General features: G+C 43.7%; 1 protein-coding gene across 12 annotated transcripts in view; it reads left to right on the top strand.

Moving 5' to 3' along the window:
- CTNNBIP1 (catenin beta interacting protein 1) overlaps positions 1 to 14,608 on the top strand; it is a 67,648-nt gene that overhangs the window by 32,997 nt on the left and 20,043 nt on the right. For all 12 annotated transcript variants that reach the window (XM_075906097.2, XM_089773170.1, XM_075906096.2 and 9 more), the window contains one exon: positions 787 to 877. In XM_075906097.2, coding sequence (XP_075762212.1) covers positions 787 to 877 — 91 coding nt within the window. The remainder of the gene's footprint in view (positions 1 to 786; positions 878 to 14,608) is intronic.

Here is a 14,608-nt window from a genome sequence, read left to right as displayed (position 1 = left end):
ACGCTGCCAACTGACTCATGGTCCAAGTGCATGTAGAGAGAACCAATTCTAGCACTAGAATAACAGGGTTACTGTGAATGTAGATATGGCTAATACACCTAAATTCGTATGTAGGTGTTTGTAGTTTTCATAATTTTTCAGGGAATTCAAATAGTCTTTATAAAACTTACATGTATAAATGAGTAAAAATATTATCTGATAAAGATATTGAAGTATGGATTTATCTTGCAAAAGTGGCTTTGTAAAAGCTGGATTGTGGAATTCTGTATTGATTGCGTCCCACTGATTTCTATGTAAAAGTCTATAATTTACTGAGTTGGCAAATAAAAAGCCTCTTCTAAGTGCAGCACCACAAATTTATCTTGGGCGCTAACAGTCAAACTAAGTTCTTTCCATCTTGGTTGTCATGAGCACTAATAGGGCACTCATAGCAGAGGTCAGAAAATACCTTCAGATGTACTGTACAATTACCACAGTTAGGTGTGAGCATTGAGGATATAAATCTGAAGACCGTAAAGAGAGGAAAAGTCACTCCATAAATTATTTTGATAGTCCATTTTTAACATGAGTTGGGGCTGTGGGACTGGTATTCTTGGCTTTTGAAGTGTGAGACTGAAAAATTGTAAGTACAGAATATGGTAGTAAGGGAGGAGTTGGGTCTAATTCAGCTCATATGCTTTCAATGAGTTACATTTAAATTGTACATGAAACAATATGGGAAGGCAGTGGTATTTGTCAGTAGTCTGTTTCCTGCTCTTCATCCATTAATTTTTTTCACATTTGCAGTTGACTGCCAGTGAAGAGGAATTCTTGCGGACGTATGCAGGTGTAGTGAATAGCCAACTTAGCCAGCTTCCTCAGCACTCAATTGATCAGGGTAAGTACCAGCAAAGGAAAGACTTTCCAGTGCTTTCAGTCAGTACAGTTTCTGTTTGCAAGTCAGTTTTTCCAGTTTGTATAGGGCTTTCATACAGCAACACTGGAAAGAAAAACACTTCTAAAAAAAACTTGAAGAAAAATTACTATAACCTTACCCTGCCTCAGATTGGCAAAACTGCTTCATAGTGGGGAGGTGCAGTACCTGAAGCTGGTTTTAACTCACTTCCAGCTGGTGCCCTTCCTGAGACATTTTAATCTGATGCATTTTTTTGGACGATGTACATGTTGAACAAAAAGGAAACCTTAATTCAGATAAAATGGTTAACCATTTGAAAGAGCAGTATCTCCCTGTGTGTGCCTGTCAGTTACTAGAGAAGTGATCTGATTTGGTTTCAAATAAGGGAGGCATCGCTTGTTAAGAACTGCAAAAGTAGGCTACTAGCCATTGTAATAAGTTGGTGCATCTTCAGTTTCTGAAGAGGGAAAAGCTGAATGATCTTTCCTGTCATGGACAGAACTTTTACATTTTGCTGCTTGTTCATGACTCTGGTCACAATCTACTTATCCTGGTGGATTTGTTTGCCCTCTCCCTGTCAGGTTTCTAGTCTTCTTAATCTTTGAGTACAATCTTGGTAAGTATTGAGTTAGGTACCTGTATCTGGATAATTACATTCCACCTACATAAATCCTTCCTGTCGTCTGAGAGAGAGACAGTTCATTTTCTGACCTAAACTGTGGAGGAGTGTTGCCATGCACTGTTAAATAGGTAGCTGCATCTGTGTGATAAGTGAAGTGAGTTCTGGATGTATTGGAGATCGTTTAGGATGAGCAGTTTTATGATAAATAGTATTGTTCCTTACTGTGTTATTGCAGTGTTGGTGCCAGGATATATGAGACACAAGGTGGGTGAGACCTGTAAGAGAGCTCTGTAGAGCTCCAAAGCTTGTCTCTTATTGAATCAACTTCTGTTCATGAAAAAGATGTTACTTCCAATTCCTCGAGTCTCTCAAATTATTCATGACTACTCAAGAACACTAAAGGTCAAATTCTCCTAATTGACTATAGGCCATTGAGCCCCCAATACCTTATGTTGATTCATATAACTGTGTTTTTTCTCTTGGACCCACAGTTGAGTTTCAGGCATGTGTGGGACACCCAATAACTCAGATTTTGCATTTACCATAAATGTTGTGGCTCATCTGCCTGAGCTAGCTATGGTCTGAATTTTGTCACTATACCTCTAGTTGAGAATGATCTGTGGACTGTGCTGTATGAGTTAAAGTGCATAAACTTTAGATAGAAATGAGAGATCCTGCTAGAATGTGAGTAAAACGCTTCTTTATTCCTCCCCATTCCTAAGGAAGTCTGAGCACTTCATGAGTTGTCTTCTCTCACTGGCCGTTTTACCTTTCTCGAAGTCTTCTCTGGTTGTAATAGTCTTGTGGAAAGATTTTCTGTTTTAAATGGTTAAAAGATTTTCCACAGTGTACAGTAGTGTATGCCCAGAATGGTAGTGCTTGTTGTCTTCAAGTGGTTGTGTGTGCATGTGCGTGTGTGCGTGTGCGCGCGCGCGCTGTATGCATAATTGTTGGAAGACTTTCCTAGCAGTACCTCTCAGGTTGGCTCTTGAGCTCTTAGCAGTGATGCCTTGTGGCGTGGCACACATACCCCTGCTGACCCAACTCCCGCTTCAGTTTCTTCTTTACATCAGTGACGGTTGTTGGAGCTTCTGACTTCTTGCTTCGTAATAGCTAGTCCCTAGCATTTCAGTCTTTAGTTGTCTTTGTAGTGTAGATTAGTTGTTCGAGTTACCTTAGAATAGTTAGCTTGAAGTGGGGGGTTCTCTTCCTATTGATTGTGCTCCTGGGGCATTCAGTGGCCCCAATGTTTCAAGCAGCGTGCAAAGTGTGGCAAGCATATGCTCAGAGAGGGTCTTCATGCCACTTGCTTGAAATGTGTCAGAGGGGGTCATCTGCCAAACAAGTACAGAATTTGCAGGGGGTTTAAGCTGCAAACTAAAAAGAAGAGGGGCCAATAGCTTAAACTGATCTTCATGAAGCTGGCACTTAGACCTCAGCCAGCCACTCTGATGCCTTTGGTGCGCAGTGTGCTGGCCTCCATGCATGAGTCTTTGGTGCCTTGCCTCTCATTAAGACAGTACAGACCACAACAAAGTGCTGGAGAGGGGATAAGAGCACCTCTACAACCACCTGCTGCTGGACTCTGGAGGGGCAATAGAGGAGGTCCCTCGAGTTCAGGGGGGACAGGGCGTTTTAGTCTCAAAATTCCCTTACTCTGAAGGCAAAGGGAGCTCCACATCCCATCCTAGATCTCAGAAACCTAAATGTGTTCATACGAAAGCTAATGTTTCACATGGGTGTCCCTGGCCTCAAACATCCCCTGACTGGATCTGGAGGACTGGTACACTCCAGATCTCAAGGATGTGTACTTCTATATCTCTATCATCCCGGCCCACCGCCGTGTCCTCCATTTTGTGGTGGTGGGCCATCATATACTATTGTCTATAAGGATAAGGTGCATCAGCGCCCCCGTCCTGCCTTTGTCAACGGTGGTGTGTCACCTTTTCACATCAATCAAGACATTTTTCTTCCTGTTTCTTCCCTGATCCCCATGCTACAGACAGGGATGCACTATACTCCCTGGATGTATAGCATGCCCTCCCTCTTTATATTGAGCACACTAAACTGTTCCACGGCTCAGCGCAGCTTTTAGTCTGTCATGGAACGTGTGATGGTCCTCCTGATTACGTCGCAGTACCTGTCCTCCTGGATCACTATATGTATCAAGCTGTGCTGTGACTTGGCCAAGGCACCAGCCCCACCTATCACAGCACATTCCACTTGGGTGCAAGCCTCTTCAGCAGCCTTTCTGGCACAAGTCCCGATTCAGGACATCTGCAGGGTGTCCATGTGGTCATCTGTGTGCACCTTCACAGTTCTCTACGCCTTCACCCAGCGGTCATGGATTGATGTGGTGTTTGGCAGAGCTGTGCTGTATTCAGCAATAAGTTGAAGGTCAACCCTTCCTCCGTGCAGACTGCTGGCCAGTCACATATTGGAATGCACATGAGCACTCATTTGAATATGAAAGGTTACTTACCTTTTGTAACTGTTCTTCAGAATGTGTTGGTCATGTTCATTCCAATACGTGTGTGGATGCTGCGTGCACAATTGTCGAAAGACTTTTCCCCAGTTTTACCCGGCGGGTTGGCTGCAGCATCCTCTACAGCTGTGGTCCCCAACCCAGTGCCCGCGGCAGGGTGGGGCAGGTGCCAGCCCCAGGCGCATGGCCGGCCCCAGCCCCGGGTGCGCCGCGCGTGCCGGTGCCGACCCTGACCCCCGCCCCCGTGGGTGCCATGTGTGCTGGCCGTGGCGCTGGCCTTGGCCCCGCCAGCGCCGCGCGTGCCCTTGCAGGCCCCGTGGAACCTGGGCAGCCCCTGCCCGGGATTACGGCACATGCTGGTGCCGACCTCGGGCATGCAGCACGTACTTGGTCCCGCCCCCAGTCACATGGCCTGTGAGCGGCCCCACCCCCGTACGCGCAGCGTGTGAGCAGCCCTGCCCCCTGGCACCCGGCAGCCCCAAAACGTTGGGGACCACTGCTCAACAGTGATGCCTTGCAGTGTTGTATATATGCCCCGTCAACCCGGGTCCTGCTTCATTTTCTTCTTGCAAGAACAGTCCCACAGAGGGGAGGTGGGAGGGTCTGGAATGAACATGAGCAACACATCTCAAAGAACGACAGTTACAGAAGGTAAGTAATCATTCTCTCTTGTGTCTAATCCAGGATAAAGGGGTAGAGGCTGTTCATAGAACAATAATGAATGGAAATAGTTCATGACTTTTTAACTACAGGCAGTCCCCGACTTAAGCAGATCCGACTTATGTCGGATCCGCACTTATGAACGGAGCTTTCTCGCCCCGGAGCTCGCAGGCAGCGATCCGCCACCTTGACCTCCGGGGCGAGAAAAACTGCTCCCGGTGCCCCTGGTTTGCTGGGGACCGTCTCCAGCAGACCAGGGGCACCGGGAGCGAAGCCACAGCAGCGGCGGGTTCCCGCGCCTCTGAGGCTTTGCCAGAGCAAAGCCTCAGAGGCGCGGGACCCCGCCGTGGCTGCGGCTTCGTTCTCGGTGTCTCTGGTCTGCTGGGGACCGTCTCCAACAGACCAGGGGCACTGGGAGCAAAGCCTCAGAAGCATGGCACCCTGCCGCCGCTGCAGCTTTGCTCCCCATGTCCCTGGTCTGCTGGGAGGGGGGGGGGGGGCGCAGCTAGTGTGCACTACTGGACCAACCCGGCTGCTGTGGGCACTACTGGACCAACCCGGCAGCACCCCAGCTGCTCTGCCCCAGGCGTCCTGATTCAGCCGCTGCTGGTCAGTTTCAGCAGCGGCTGAATCAGGACGCCTGGGGCAGAGCAGCTGGGGTGCTGCTGGGTTGGTCCAGTAGCGCCGAGGAGCAGTGCTACTGGACCAACCCAGCAGCACCCCAGTTGCTCTGCCCCAGGCGTCCCCAAGTCAGCCGCTGCTGAAACTGACCAGCGCTGACTACAGGAAGCCCGAGGCAGAGTTGCTTTGCCCCAGGCTTCCTGGAATCAGCCGCTGATCAGTTTCAGCAGCAGCTGACTTGGGGACGCTTGGGGTTCTTAAGTTGAATCTGTATGTAAGTCAGAACTGGCGGTCAGTTTCAGCAGCGGCTGAATCTGGACGCCAGTTCCGACTTACATACAGATTCAACTTAAGAACAAACCTACAGTCCCTATCTTGTACGTAACCCGGGGACTGCCTGTAAACTTTTCTTTAGTGGGGAATTTAAAAAAAAATTTCCTGTAGTGAAACAAACTCAAATACATGTCACTTGTGCAAGAGTATCAGCAGGACTCTGGTTAAATTAAGTCAAAGAATAAAAGTGTCAGTGGCAAAAGGTAAATAAGACTCCATAATTTTCAGTTTGGGGTAAGCTACGGTACATCTAGAAACACAGGTATATTGGGATGTGGGTCCTCTTTTTTTTTAAAATATATATATATATATATCTTACATTAGTGGTAAATATAAAAACAAGTATAGGAAATGTTTTACAAGGGTTACTGGGACAATGAATTATTTAATGTTGAGGTTTATTCTTAAATAGAACGAAGTTTGTATGCAATTTTGTAGCTAGAGGAATGTGGGATTTCAGTAGTTTTCTCTGTTCTCCAAAGTGGCTGTTGCATAGCAGAAAATAAGATGGAAAGGAGGTAGAAATACATTTCTAACCCACACAATGAATTCCTATTGCTTGTGATTTAATTAATGTACCTGGAGGCATCTGTTTGATAATGCTGAAGTGAGGGCTCTCACGGAATAAAATGGAGTAATTTAACATCCATTCTGTCTTTCTCATGTTACATGTGAGTGGAATGAAATGTTTGTCAATAATGGAGTCCATTATAGGACAGTTCAGGTAGCTCAGAGCCAGCAGAGTGAGATCTCCTTATCTGATTGGGTTCCATATTGTATTTCTATAGTTCTGTGCGACAGAACCTTCTTAAAAGAACTAGGATACTTTAGTGCACAATATGTCATATGTAATAGGCAAATGTGACTCTTTTAGTTTTAGGGGTCCAGACAGGTGAAATGGTCCCCATGATTCATGTTAGAGCTGTTTTAATGTATATTGCATATAATGATTCAATAATAGTGGTACAGTATTTCCTTGTTTCCATAAAGAATTGTGAAACATGATAATGATATTGGAGAGGGACATGTTGCAGTACAAATTTCCATATTTGTCTTTATGTATGCGAAACTATTCCTTGTGGTGTTTTCATTAGATGATGTACTGTATAATCTTCTTGGCTGTTTTTATTTCTTTACTCATTGTGTATGGGGCTGGCTCTTGAATCTTTTATCTCAGTCTTGGAGGGAGGAAAATTGTATGACACTGGTGTCATCTAATTTTAGTCCATAAATCTGTTCTGTACCTCATTGCCTCATTATCTAGCACTTCTTTTGGTGGGTTCTGCACTAGCTCAACTAAGTTAATATTATGAAGTCTGGGTTTGATGCGGGAGTTATTAATAAGTCCTATGACCAGAAAGCCCAGATTTCAATATAAAATATAACATTTAATACAATTAAGTCAGAAAGCAATTCCAGACACAACCTGCATAAACTTGCTTTTGTGTTTGAAATCTGCATGTTCATTCTTCAACCAAGATGGAAAAAAAAGACCAGCAATTAATTTATGGCTCTAGGCTTATCCTACTCAGTGCACATAATATAACTGTAGGAATTTCATACATCTTTCAATTAATGAAACCTCTGTCCCATGTTGGAACAGATACCTACTGACTTAGTTGCAGCTAACCTCCTTTATACTTCGTGCTAAGTCCCAGAAATCTCTAGCCACGTTCCTGGAAGTAAATTCCTTACCAGTGGTACTCTCTGGGATCAAATGAGACACGGTTGCTGGAAGACCAAAGTCCCCTGACCAGACAATTTTTCCTTTCTACTTTGGCAACCCGATCACACTTCAAGAAACGTTCCTTTTTGTGAGGAGAAAACAAAATGAAGGAAGAGATAATTACTTGCTAGCCAGAGAGAAAGGAGAGACTCTCTGTTCCAAGTTGCATGTCTTGTGAGGTAGCAAATTTGAACATGACGAGATTAAGTAAAAGTGATCAGTCCAGAGCAGGGGCGGATGAGAATTTTGTGGGGCTCAGGGCACAGGGCCTATTGAAGCACGGGTCTGGTGCAGCACAATTTCACGCATGCACCACAGCCAACAGGTAATAGCGCGTGCGCAGGGCCTATTGAAGTGCGGTGCCCAGGGCAGCCACCCCACTCGCCCTGCCCTATATCCACTGCTAGTCCGGAGGATAGGAGTTCAGTAAATCAAGAGTCCTAACTAACTCTTATTTGCTTTGAGGAATGAAGAGGAAGCTCTAATTTTTCATATTGCCATGGGTGTTGTAAATATATTGGTCATCTAGATTTTGACTATCCCAGAATTAATTTTTCTAGACTATCACACTTTAAGTAAGTACTACAAAGTTGCCCTTTGTTTCTTGTATCGTATCATTTTAAGGGTACATGTCAGTTGTGATGGATTTGTCAGAAGTCACATCAGACATCTTTATCTCATATTGTCATGATTAATGTTGCTGGAAAAAAGACAAACTCACTATGAAGGCTTCAAAAATAAATTATACAAATCCCAAAATTTCTAATGGGTTACTTAAAATCTAACATCTTAAGGAAAGCTCCCTCTCCACTAGATGGCAGTGTCTTTTGCTGAAAACTTCTATTCTAGACACACCATGAGGTACTTAAATAAAATTGTAATTTATTCTTCCTAACTGCTTAAAGGAATTTCTTCTTCTCCTCTTCTCATTCATGGGATCTTCCTTGTCATACTTTTTTCAGCCTTCACAGAACCTCTGTTAAGCACAAGCAAAAAGTTTTTTTTTTAAGAAAATGTATGCACTTTTTTTGGACCCACCAACAAACATTTGGCAACCATATGGATATTCTTTCAGCAATGGGACAGAAGACAAGTAATTCTAAACCTCATTTGTCCTACACCATCCCTACCGTCTCCTCCCAGCAGACATACCAGAAAGGGTTGGAATTCAAGGCCCCGCTTCTCCCCAGGATATGGAACAGCATGTTAAAGCCAACAGTGGTCTTGGTGTTCTAGATAATGCAGTAGAACCAGAGAGACAGACCAACTTAATGTTATACAAAACTATTTCCATCTCCAACCTAAGCATGACGTAGAATAATTATGTACCTTACTTGGAATTTGTGAGAACTGAACTTGCCAACGGGCATATTGTTCTTAAAGGTTTGAGACATCCGTGGTTCTTCCTCTCTTCTGCCTATTTCCCTTGGAGATATGACTCTTCAAATGTTGTACTGACAGTAACTAAATCTCTTCATGCTTATGAAGCAGGGAAGAAAGTATCTTTATTTTAGCTGTCATGCAGTAGAAGCAGAGAGAATTTTCCTGAAGTCAGTGGAGAATATTGAGATTAGAAGTTCTTAGGTCTTGAATGATACTTTATTTATATTACAAGAATTTAATATCTGACCTAATATCTAATTTGTGTACAGTATAATCCAGTTATACAAAACTATTAAACTGTACTTGTTTACAGCTTTACATGAAGCTTTTAAAACAAAACACTTTGTCCTCTCAAAACAAGAAGTGCTAAACGGATTATGGTTAGCCATTGTTGTAACACGCATGGTTTTGGTGTGATGCAGTCAAAATTTGTTTAACTGGAAAGGGTATCGATGCACATAATTTTGATTTTAATTACATTACTGTAAAGTGGTAGGAAAATGAGCATGTCTAGAATGTTTTAAGTTGCTTATTTTAAATTCTTTAGGCAGAATCCAGTGAGCAAAAGAGGAAGGGGCACTCTGTCAATAGTGTCTGTCTCAAGACACAGATCATTTGTTTCCAGGTTATCTTGAATGCTTATGGATCAATTTTCTAATATGTAAAGCAAGAAGGAAGTTGAAAATTAAGTGAAGGTAATGAATTATTAGAACAATTAACTAAAAGCTGTGATGGATTATCACAGTGGTCCCTTCTGGCCTTAAAACTTACGGATCTTGACATAGCGGTGAGTTGGGAATTTGTATTGGCTGTGTTTCATGTACCGTTTTGGAGATCCTTTATTTCAGTGAATTGTTAACTAAGGTTTCTAGATGGCAGAGGAACTTATTTAGGACTTCCTGTAGCTGCACTAGATAAAAACTTCAGAGGGGATGTCCACAATCCTGTAAAAGTAGGTCATACAGTCTGTCATCTTGCAGTTTGTGTTAGTCTGAGTTTGGAGCAGTATGTACCCATGAAGTACAGTACTCTCCTAGAACAGCTAGCTGGGTTGCCACATGCTCACCTGAGACAAGGCCACTGAGATTTTCCTTTTATTCTGTTCCATGGTAGATTTGTAATAAGGACTTGTCAGCCCATTGAAGTGAGGTGATTTTTGTGTCTGCTGGGAGTCACTGGAGAGCTAAGGTATCTAGTCTTGTGCAACGTCTACTTGCAGCAGCAAGACCGTGCTTCAGAGAGTGAGCTTACAGTATGTCCTGCTGAATACAAAACTGTTCCAGTCACAAACCTCCAATGAGCCGCTATTAATAAAACCCAAAGTTTAAATTACAGCCTTGATAATTGGCAAAAGGCTCTAGGGGATTACAGGATCCATCAGAAATAGAAGCTAATAATCTTTAATTTTAATCAAGAAACACCTTAAAATTCCTTGTAATATATGCATTAAAATAGCCCTAAAGGAATAGACTCAGAAATTTTTCTTCAGTTTACGCTTATATTCCAAGGGGGAGATAAAAATCTGGTGCTCCTGTATTGCTTATTCTGCTTTCCAAAAACAGTGTATAAAGCTTACAAACTTCTGTTCTAGTCTTAGTTGTTTACCTCATTTTACATTTGTGATTGTTGCTCCCCTGAGAGGCATCTCACTGTATGTGCTATAAAGGTAGTTTGCTTTCTCTTAATAGGAAATTGTGCAAGCTTCAGGTTTAGTTTGATACTATGTTGTATTTTTTTTCTGTGCTAGTCAGGGAATGAACTTGTTCCAGTGATCTGAGATATACTACCCTTGTTACTAGAACAAATGTCAACCAAATACCATTCAATTAACTATAAAGTGCTACCAGAACATTTGTTGTTGTTGTTTTTTTTCTGTACAGACTAACTTGGCTACCCCCTGAAAATACTAATTTGGTTATTCATAAGTTTATTGTATTCAGTGCTATAAGCAAATAAAATGTGTGTCGAGCCAATAGTTTTATGAAGTTTTAAAATCACTTTGCCTATCCATAAAATATGATCACTCTTCCTTATTGTGCTGGTCTGTTATGAGAGATAAGTAGTGCTTGAAGTGTTTTTGAAAGGTGCTAGAGAGGTGAAGTATTATTAGTGGGCAGGATGGAACGATAGAATGAGGTGTCTCTTATCAGGAAAACAAGAATGACCGTATGAAAGCACCAGACTTCTCTACATCCTGAGTAGGTGAGAGACACTAAATTTTTTTGAGCTTCATGTCTCCTTCAGTACCCCCCCACCATTTACATTAATAAGGAAAAAAAGACAGTACTAAATGCATCTAACTATGCTGTAGCTACATGTTTATGCCATTAGCATAGAGTTTTTATAAGTGTAAATTATTCCTCTTTTGCCACTCTAAGACATTTTGTAACTAAGACTCGAGTTTTTCTTCAAAAGTCCTGAAAGTTATAAGGAACTATGCTTTCCATCCATAAATACATGGATAGGAGGAAATTGGTCTCCCTTTTCTTCTCTGTTACCTGTTTTGATTTATTACACACTGGTCCCCCTCTTCCCACTACAGCAAGTACTAAAGCAATTCAGACTCATTAAGCTTCTTGTGTTTGAATTTGTAAACTGATGGCTGTCTGCCAAATCTCCATTACTCTTCAGATATATCTTGCAGTGAAGTGTTTAGCCAAACATATCTTTGTAAAAAATACAGCCTTTCCCTTTTCAGAGTTTTTTGTTTTGTGTTTTTTTTTTTTTTTTTTTAAATTATGCTTGACTACATAACTCATTGCTGTGTGGTTGATCTGGAAAACAGAAGCTGTATAGCTAGTAAGTATGGTACCTGGATTTCACTGCTAATATCTTGGGGACTACACTGCTGTTCCTATAGCAACAAAAATGTCATGCTGGTTCTTAAAGAAAGCAGGTCCCTTTGGGAAGACTGAGCTGAGCTGCAAACACACTGGCTGTGTTAGAGCCACTAGCTGGGTGTTAGTGTTAAAAATAAACACAGTGTAAACTGAGAAGAGATTATTGCTATGAGATTTGGGGTAGTTGTTGAGGAGGGAATGGAGATATTGGCTGGAGCATCTCTTCATCTGAGTGTTTTTCTATACACACATTGTTTGTCTGAATCTATTTAAATTGCATATTACATTTTAGAATGCCAAACTTGGGATTTGGGATAGGGTTGAATGTTAAAAGGTGTTGGAGAGTAGGTGGCAGATGCAGGAGAAGAGGAGGATGTATAAAGGGTTTGATCCAAGGAGAGAACTTATTCCAGTTTTGCATCCTTCAAGTAAGCTGCTTGTTGTGTTTAACCCTTTAATCCCTAAAAGCTACTTAGGTGGCTTACTTTGCTTGCAGTTGCAAAGCATTCAGGGGAAAGGGGATAGATTTGTTACTGAAAAGTTACTTGACATAGCTCATTAGATGTTATATTCTTATATTATACTTTTGTACCTTTTTTTTTTTTAAAGCAGGTTTCATACTTCTGATTCAGCTGAATATCTGAACAGTGTTTGGCTTTTGATATTGGCAGGGCTGAACCAAATCATGCAACTGGTGATACAGGAAGTATGATTGACTCACACTGAACAGGTCTCTGCCATTGGCCTCATCATGTTATAAGACTGAAGAAGTGCTATATTGAGTAGACTTCTTAGTAGAACTTATTTTCTAGTGTAGATAAAGCTTACATCTCACTTATAACTATTTACCATGCATCACTTATGAGTCACACAGCAAAGATGAACAATTGAGTTAAACCTTGCTAAGGTGGAGCTTACTGTGCTGAAAGATGCAATTGTTCCTGGTCAGTCTCTTTCCTATCAGTTCTTTGAAACTGATCCCCATTGATTAGCAAATGTACTTGCTTGGAGAGTGCTGAGTTCAGTGGCTGCCTGCAGCCTTTCCCCACTGTTAAGCTCCATTCTCTAGTCTAGTTGCATGACCTTCATGTTTTAGAGCATGTTTTGCCAGCCTTTTAATGGGACAAGTGGTAGAACGGCATGAATAAATTCATGCAATCAAAGCAGAGATGTTTCCATATTCTTCTGAGCAAGCTGAGTTTCTGAAGTGCTGGGAAAAGATGTAACAGATGACTGGATCCCCAAGGTGCCAAATTTCCTCCTCTCCTTTGCCACCTAAATTAGATTTTTTTTTGTTTGAGAAATCCTTCTTTCTTCCCACCTACTGGTAATCTTCCAAATGAAGTACAGTACTGCAATGGTGTTAAAATCTTAAGTATTATTACTGAAAGTGAACCACAAGATGGTACCCAGCCACATATGTGGGCAGGATATTTTCCCATCCTGGTTCCATCCATCCTCTCTTTGACATGTTTGTTCTTATGTGTCAGTAGTCGGAGTGAAAATGACAAGTTCTCCTTCGAGTGGTCCCCGTGGGTGCTCCACTCTGGGAGCTGATGCGTCCTCGCGCCGGCGACCGGAGACTTTTTCTAGCTGTTTCTGCTGTGGCGCGCAGGCGCCGTGGCGCCCTCTAGTGTTGTTTGAACTGAAGGGCGCCTGCACGCGCGCAGCTCTTCCGTTCCTTCTCTACTGTCCTCGGCAGCAGACGGAGCCCTCTCTCTCTGCCAATTCTGTCAGAAAAAAACAGTTGAATTTGTCGTTTTTACCCCCTTGTTACCTCATCATCCAAGTTCTTAAACCCCCCCCAACCAGTTAAAAAAAAATTTTTTTCTTTCTGTTGCGGTTCGCCGCTTGTTCCCCAGCCCTTCATGCCCGGCTCGCCGGGCTTCAAACGCTGTGAATCATGTCGGGACACCATGCCGGCGTCCGACGGACACTCTGCGTGTATTAAGTGTGTGGGGGAGGCACACCAGACGCAAAAGTGCCAGCACTGCTCTAAGCTAACAGCCAGAGCGCGCCGTGACAGAGCCAATAGACTGACGACTCTCTTGTACGAGAAGTCACTCCGTCCCTCCTCAGAGGATTCGCCTCAGTCGACTAAGGGTATGGAAAAAGATCAGCCCCCTACCCATTCTTCCTCTGCGGCATCGAAAACGGCACTCCCTCCGGCCTCAGCTATGCCCTCAGGATCGCCGGTGAGCACTGTGGACACGCCGGGAACCTCCGGTGCGCCGCGGTCTAAGACGCAGGCACCGCACGAGAGCTCATTCTGAGCTGAAACAAAAAGCAGCGGCACCGACCGCTTCGGCACCTAAGCCGTCATCGGCACCAACGGCGCCGTCTATGGAGCGCTCGGTACCGAAACAACACCTAACGGCACCGGGCTCTGCACCGAAGAAAGCCCGCACCGAAAACCTATCTAGTAAAACTTCAATGCCGAGATGTACGTCGGCACCGTCATCGCCGCTGAAACCGCACCGCTCGGCACCCTCTCAAAGCCAAAGCCGGTACCGATCCCCGGTGCAGAGTCACACCTCTTCGGCACCGCCATCCCCGGCTTCCTCCATCCACTCTGCCAGATCGCACCATTCCTCAGCTAGTGGCATCGGAACCGAACCCAGAAGCAGGTTCTCGTCACAACATTCTAGCCCGACTCACAGACCTCCATCCTGGCAAATGCCTGCGGTTCAATATGCATACCCTCCCCCTCCGCAGCCATGGTATCCACACCAATATGCCTATCCACCACTGCCATATGCCACCCAATGGCAACCGTGGAGCCCACATCCAAAGAGGTCTCACCATCGACCCTCTTCTACCATTTCTAGGCCACCTCCAGCCTCTCCCCCTGCTACCACATCAGCTACAGAGCCAAACTCTCCTGCTCCTTCGGATGGCCATGATTCACTCTCTGATGGCGAGACCAGATCTCCGATACACAACTTTTCCTCCTCCCCAGACGAAGCGGTCTCCGTCGGGAGACGATACTAAAAAGTTCCAAGAACTGTTTAAAAGAGTGGCACTAGCTCAGGAAAAAGATCTT

This window comes from Pelodiscus sinensis, chromosome 24 (assembly GCF_052426305.1).
Source record: "Pelodiscus sinensis isolate ZL-2025 chromosome 24, ASM5242630v1, whole genome shotgun sequence".
Lineage (NCBI taxonomy): Eukaryota > Metazoa > Chordata > Testudines > Trionychidae > Pelodiscus > Pelodiscus sinensis.
Note: the sequence above shows the minus strand (reverse complement) of the source record. Positions and strands in the feature narration are given on the sequence as shown.